This window comes from Buceros rhinoceros, unplaced genomic scaffold (assembly GCF_000710305.1).
Source record: "Buceros rhinoceros silvestris isolate BGI_N320 unplaced genomic scaffold, ASM71030v1 scaffold10347, whole genome shotgun sequence".
Classification (NCBI taxonomy): domain Eukaryota; kingdom Metazoa; phylum Chordata; class Aves; order Bucerotiformes; family Bucerotidae; genus Buceros; species Buceros rhinoceros.
Window position 1 is genome coordinate 6,644 of NW_010423942.1, and position 7,274 is coordinate 13,917.

General features: G+C 51.4%; 1 protein-coding gene across 1 annotated transcript in view; it reads left to right on the plus strand.

Annotated features, from left to right (window-relative positions):
* The window catches only part of LOC104497365 (nuclear receptor corepressor 2-like), a gene marked incomplete at both ends in the record, with an annotated part of 33,710 nt that overhangs the window by 5,785 nt on the left and 20,651 nt on the right, over positions 1-7,274 (plus strand). The window contains one exon of the mRNA XM_010140605.1: positions 200-252. Coding sequence (XP_010138907.1) covers positions 200-252 — 53 coding nt within the window. The remainder of the gene's footprint in view (positions 1-199; positions 253-7,274) is intronic.

The window sequence follows — 7,274 nt, forward strand, 5'->3', positions numbered from 1 at the left end:
CCCGTCCGGGAGCGAGCACCCTCCAGTACGGCTGGGGAACGGGACTGGGGGCAACTGGAGGGCGTGGGGACGGGTGCCGGGGCTGGCACCGCTTGGGGAGACAGGAAGCTGTATCAAGGCAGCAGCGCTTCTGACGGGCTTTAAGTTTCTAAATGTCAGACCATACCATTTATGTCTTCATTTTTCTTATTTATTTCAGCCATTATACAACCAGCCTTCAGACACCAGGCAATACCATGAAAACATTAAAATGTAAGTACGTGGCCATAAAGGCTGTTTTAAATGTCAGGTTGGGCATTAGGCTGGAGCGGGAGGGATGCTCGCTCTCGGACCGCAATTAAAGCTGCCGAGGAATCGCGAGCATCCTTTCAGAGCCGGTGTTTCGCTGCTCTGGCTGCCTGAAGCACAAACCAGCTCCAGGAGCAGTTCCAGGAGCTCCGCAGTTGGGAGCTATAGCTTCGGACGGGTGCTGAAGGTGCTGCTTGATTTTTCTCAGGGTGGGGTGGGGTGGACGCAGTTCCTGGCCGGTCTCTTGGTGTGTTTTCACTCACCTTGGGTGCTTTCTTCTGGGTTTCGTGCATCCTGTAGTACAAAATCGGCTGCCAGCGCGCTCGTGTGTGTGTGTGTTTGTGGTGGGAAAGATGAGGCAAAGTGAGAAGTTCCAATTAGATTTTTGTGAAGCACCTCTTGAATGTCTAATAACAACTGGTTATTTCAAAGATACTTATCGAGATTTAGCAATCATCTATTTGACTTATCACCTCAATACACAGTTTAATCATCAACCTGCATTTAGTAACCACAAGTGACTTCCTGAACAGAAATGTAACAGATAATAAGAACAGCGATAATTGTGATTATTGTTGGAAATTTAAATAGTCATACCAGATCTGAAACTTTTATCTGCCTTGAATGAGCCGATGATTGCTCCGAGCTGCCTGCAGCGCATCTATTCTGGGACAGGCTCGGTCAGCTGGCAATAATAATCTTTAATAATCTATTAACAGAAGTTAATAAACTTTTGCTTTTCAGCGGTCTGTTAACTGTTGCTGGGGGATTATAGGGGAAGAATTAACGCCCCTCTGCTGCGGGGGAGCGTGGTAGGTGCTGGCGGTGTTTGGGTGCTCCCTGTCCCCAAGGCCTGTGGGGAGAGGAAGGGTTTGGTGACGTGACCCTGATGCTCGTTGCCCGGCCCTGCTCGGTTCCTGCTCCACCCAAGGCTTCCTGTGCCATCCAGGCAATGCACTTGCTGTAGAACATTCAACCCCAGAGCCACCCCGAGCCCTTTGGATCCTGCAGGGCTCGGTGGGTCCTCGAGCACTGCCAGTGCTAGGCACTAAATGCGAGGGTCGTGTTCGGGTGCTCGGCGTCGGCTGTGAATAAACCCAAGGGGCTGCTGCGCCATGTGGCTCTGGGGCAGGGGAGCATCGTCTCCTGGGGGTGGTTGTGGAGAGCGAGCAGATGGAGAAGTCAGTGGGATATGATGGCTTTTCCTGCAGCTGAGAAACCCTGGTAGCTTTTTGCTTCCAGACATTTCTTTGTGCCTTGTCTTGGCAATGTGTTTACCCCACGTCATTCAATAAACCCAAGGTGCTGCTGCGCCATGTGGCTCTGGGGCAGGGGAGCATCGTCTCCTGGGGGTGGTTGTGGAGAGCGAGCAGATGGAGAAGTCAGTGGGATATGATGGCTTTTCCTGCAGCTGAGAAACCCTGGTAGCTTTTTGCTTCCAGACATTTCTTTGTGCCTTGTCTTGGCAATGTGTTTACCCCACGTCATTCAAGCTTGGCAGGCGTCCCCACAAGTCTTGGGCAAGGATGCCCCCAGATTCTGTCACCCGTGTGCTTTGGCCTGGCTCTCCTGGCGTTCCAGCCTTCCGGCCGTTGTCTGCAGTGGACGCCCTGCCTGCGAAGGCAGCTCTGAGGGGCAGGCGGGTGCGTGCCCTCCTCACTGTCTGCCTCCCCCAGCCCACACCACTCAGGTGTGCTTTTCTAGCTGCAAGGGTGTAAAACAAGCAAATCCAGAGCCACCCTCTCCCGTTCACTGACTCAACGCGGGAGTGATGAAATAGGTGGCAGTTTTGCTCTTGGCAGAGGCGATGATGCCTGGCAGAGGGTCTGTGCTCCCTGCGGGCTTGCAGCCCCCTGCTTTGGGAAGTCTCTTTTGCTCGAAGTGTTGATGGCTGATAAACCACCTTGTACAGCACCAAGTGCTGGCTCAGGGTCGTGCTCTCCCTGTTGCTGGTTGTGACTCACCCCTGGCACTGGTGGCGTGTGGTAGTCACTATCTCCCTGAGTCCCCTGAACCCCTTTTTCTCTTGAAGGGCTCCACGGCCATCACAAGCCGGTGCTGAAGGTGAGAATTTCAAGCTAGTTTTGTCCTTGAAAGAGGGAGTTAAAACTAGATCCAGGTACTTCGTGCGCTCTCCATTCTGCTGCCAATATTTGTGGGTTTGTGATCACATTTTCCTGTGATTTAAACGATTTCCTGTCCTTGATCGCTGCCTGAAAGATGGACGCAATTGAGAGGGAACAGACTGCTCAGGTCAGGGGTAAAACTGGTGATGAGACCTGAAGCCCCATCAAAGCCGTCAGAGCAGGCGCTCCCCTCCATCCCTTCCTTTGCCGGGTTATCCCCACCCTCCCACACGGCTGTAGCGGTGGCGCTGGTAGACTGAGGAGGGGTTGGAGCAGGTGGGCTTGGGGTTAATGTTCCCTGTGATTAATGCTGCAAAAATATGGGAAGGAAACCACACGTTGTAATGAAAAGCCTCCGTCTCCTCCTTGGAGAAACCTCGCAATTAGCTGCCTTCAGCTGGATATTGATGCCAGCCAAGCGCATTTACGGATCTAGGTCAGCAAAAGGCCCTTGAGCGATCTGGGCTCCAGATGTTTGCTGCATTTGACCGAAGGCCTGTCTTGGAGGTCCTGGAGTCTGAATTGCGCTTTCCTACTTGTTGGTGGACGTGCAGAGAAATCGGTGTGGCCTGTTGTCCCATCTCTTGTGTCCCTGCTGCGTATTAGAGGACACATGGATGCTTGGCAGGGCGAAACAAATCAAGATTTCAGAGATTCCTCCAAGCAATAATTTAGGGTCCTTTGACCAAGAGGAAGAGGTATTAAACTTCCCTGTTTTGCCCAAGTTCTGCTTGGATGTTCGACTCCTACCTACAACTTCTCCGTGGGCCACTTTTTGAAGATACTTTTTGTTCCTTCCTTGTTGCTAGTATGTTTGTGCCTTTCTGCTCTACAAGAGCAGCTTCCGCTCCGTAGCCTGGAGGTGGCTGTTTTGGTAGGAGATGGAGGGGGTCCTCAGGACACCACAGGTTACATGTTGCCAAGGTATAATTGGGTGCAGATTCTTCTGAACAGCTTCACCCTATGCAGGTTTAGCCACGAAGAAGAAGCCTTTTGGCAGGTTGCTGGAAAATCATCCCGGCTGTGATTCTGTCCAGAAACCCTCACTGCCTGCTGGCTCTGGGCTAAACAGAACCTGCTCCCACGTGAGCTGGTCTGGAGCCTCGTGCCTGGGCACAGAGGATGGCCAGGCTGTTACTACTCACAAATACCTTTTTTCTCTTTTTTTTTTTTTTAAAACGTCTCCTAGGATGGATTTTTTTTCTCAGTTGAATGTTTGCAAGCGTCAGTGGGAAGGCATTTGAATAACACAAAGCCAGGATTCCTCGATTTCTCTACAGCGATACTCTCCGCCTTGCAACATTGGTTTAATTCTTCCTGCTTGTTTGCTTTGCTTTTCAGTTGGGATGAGTCACTTATGCTAATAGAGCTGACTGGGGAGTTACGGGAAGGATTTCTGCTCTTACTGAAATGTTACCGGTCTCTTATTTTCATGGAGTTTTATGGCCTGTCTCCTATTCAGTACAGTTAAAATTAATTTCATGCCCCAGTTCATTCCGGTGTTTGCAGCTTCAAAAGCTTTTAAGTCCTATTTAGCTGCCTCGCTGTGCTCTGTTACCCGTCTGCCGGGTCCCTTTGGCTCACCTACGAGTGCAGACTTCGAGCAACACGGTTAATTTTGTATGCTGCATCTGCCGCGTGATCTGAGGCACCGCTGAGTGGTTTGTGCCAAAGCCTTGACCTACCTTTGATGGGACTGTGTCCTTTCTGCTTGAAATACCTGCTGTGTTGGAGGGAAGGGCTCAGCCACTCTCTCATCAAGGAAGTACGGAGCAACACGGCGTTGAGTGCCCTCATTTTCGTTGGGATGGGGCGCAGCTAGCTTGGCCCTTGCTGGTTTTCCAGGTGTGAGGGTCTTGGCTTTGCAGTGGACTGACAGGTTCCTCCAAGATACATTGCAGCCCCGAACACAACTGGAGGCCACTTGACTGATTCTTCATTGGTTGAGGAGGTCGCAAAAACCCCCTTTTGTTTTTAGATTTTGCCGAAATAGAGCAACACACACAGAGGAGACTGACCTGTGCACCAGTTAAGCACCAGTGCATCTGGTTTAGGTCTGTATTATTCAGCGTTGTGCCAGCTGGATGTACCAGGGTGAGAGCTGCTCTTCCCACCCTGCCATGGAAGTGGTTTTGTGTATTCCCCAGACTCGTGGCACCGAAGACGTTAACCTTCTCTCCTCGCAGTGTTTGAAAAATGACAAGGTGCTGCTCGCAGAGCAGGATCAGTTACCTGCTGTCTACCTGGAGAGAGATTCTCCGAGGGGGCCTTCGTCTCTGCGGCAGGAGATTCCTGCTTGGTGAGCCATGAGAAGCAGCCTGGTACGACTCTCCTCCCCTCCTCCCTGAAGCAGTCATCTTGAAATCATAGTTTGTGGGATTTGTGTTTGAAAGCAAAACAAAATGTGAGCTCCTGAGCCTTGAAAAACCGCACAAAAAGAAAACTGAAAGCCCAGAGTGAAGACGTGCAAGGTGCTGCTCACAGGTTCACTTTAACCCTTCCCTTCAAGAGCCGCTCCTTGCTTTTACACTGAAATTCAGAAATGTCCGGGTGAAACCAGGCTGCGTCCCCTTGAGATGCTTGGAGAGGTGTCGGAGAACCAGGGTCTCAGTGCACAGTTAAAACAGATCAAGAACTTGGTGTGATTTGGGTTTTGTTGGGTGTCCAGATCCAGGGGCAGGAAGGATGTGGGCACGTCTGGGTTGCTGTCTGCAGCTGATGGCTTTCGGGGGTGCAGGAGGGGAACCTTCCAGAATCAAACTCTGAAATTAGGATTTTCAGAGAGGTTTAGGGGCTTCTGAATGTATTTTTCTTTTTGAAAAGCACCCACCCCTTCTCCCAAAAGAGCAGAATAGCATTCTTCTGAAAATCTAACGACTACAGCTTGTCACTTGTCACTTTGGAAAATTTAAGTCATCTTTTCATTATTGGTTGTTTAGGGGCTTTAGTAGCACTAGATTTTCTCTAAATTCCTAGTCGAAGCCTGACATGTAACACAAATGCTCTTCCAAACCCTGTCATTACTAATGCATTCTCTTTCAGGTCTTTTCATTAGCGCTCGTAGACATATTCCTCATTAGAAATTCTCCTAGCAGCTCCCCGCTCATCCCATTCAAGGTTTCTCATCTCTTTTATTCTCTGTCGGCGTGCACTGAGGCACAGGTATTACCTTGTGATGAATTACTGAATGATGGAGACACATGCTGCAACCTTCTGCTGCTTTCTCTTGTCAGAGAAAAGCCAAAGGCTGCTTTTGGGTGGACTGTCTTGTAACACTTGGGCTTCAGGGGAAGGCAGAAGAGTCGGACAGGAGCCTGACGGATGGCCAGAAGTGCTTTTGCTCTTCCACTTGTCTCATTTTGATCTTAAGCTCATAGATACTAAAGGGGATGGGCATGAATTTCCCATCTGATGTGAAGAACAGTGGTTGTGGGTGTAACGGCTGCCCAAGGGAGTCACTTGAGCATCAAAACAGGAACAACTTCACGAGAGTGGGAGTGCAGGGACCTGAATCACAGATCGTTTTGGCTGGGGGTCTGGCCAGGGCAGGCTCTGCTAACAAGGTGCCCGTGATTGCCAAGGCATCTCCTTGGAGCACAAAGCATCTCACCGGCCTCAGCTTGAGAACGGCCAGGTGAATTAACAGCTGAATGAAACTTTTTCATGAGTTAGATGATGGCTGTGGGCCTCCAAAGCTGAACATGGTTTGGCCCTGTGAAGGACGTGATTTGGGAAACTGGGAGACCTCCCAGTGGCTTCTTTCTCTTGAGCATTGTTTCTGGTTGCAAACTACATCCAGAGCATGAACCTCTGCCACTCTGTTCTCGGAGGCACTAGTGGTGCTGGGGGGTTAGTCCATCCCAGTGCTCCAGGGCTCTGGGGTCAATTCACTGAAGATCTGCTTTGCTTTTTCTTGCATTTCTGAATATTGCAAGGAAACTGCTCCGAACAACTGGCTTTCCAGGAACGTGCCCTGCTGTGGGGTTAATAGGTCACAGTGTATTACCAGCTGGAGCCGTGTGCTCCGGCCATTTCAGAGAGAGGAAATGAATGAGTGTGGTGACCCGTGAACAGGGTGACTGCTCCCTGCCCTCTCTGCGGGTGTCTCACAGCTAGACGGGTAGGGCATTGGAGGCTGTCCCGAGCTGCGGCGTGGTATCCTGGCATCAGCGATACCTGGGGGTCACAACTGTGTCTGGACGCTCTCTGTTGCCCCTTGGCTGGTTTCACCTTGCTGTGCTCCTGGGTCCTGTAGTTTGCAGCTCTCCAGCCTCGCTGGCAGCGCTTTGTTTGGCTGGAGCTGCCAGGAGGCTCCTCCGTTTCCGACCTTCGCTTGTGCGATCAATCTCGCTGTACAATGGCTTTACCAGCTGCTCGCCGCCTCCTTCCCATCGCTCTTTGCAGGCTTGAGCCCTGCTTTGTTTGCACTGGCTGCTTGATGAAAGACATTCCTGTGTAATTAAACACCCCTGATTAGTTTTGATCAAATAGCAAACTTCCTTTCATCTCATCTCGCAGCGGCCGAAGGTCGCTGTGGGCAGGCCCGGCCAGGTGTGCTGCAGTGCATCGCCTCTTTGTGTCCTTGGGAGTCTCATCCCAGGGCTTTGGCAGCGTCCGCACGTGTGCGCACGCAGCGCCGACACGCATGCATGCGCGCACATCCTTCGACGATCGCAGCCTCCAGAAGGATCGTAGCCAAGTCATTCATGTGGACCTGAGCCAAGTAACTCAGAAGTCAGAGTTACCGGTTCTCTCCGTGACTGGCTCCATTGTGGAAGCCACAAAGCAACCACCACCTTGCGCCAAGCCGGTGGAGGTGGAAGCGGCTGCGCCCCCACGGCCCCCCTTGGCTTTCTTTGG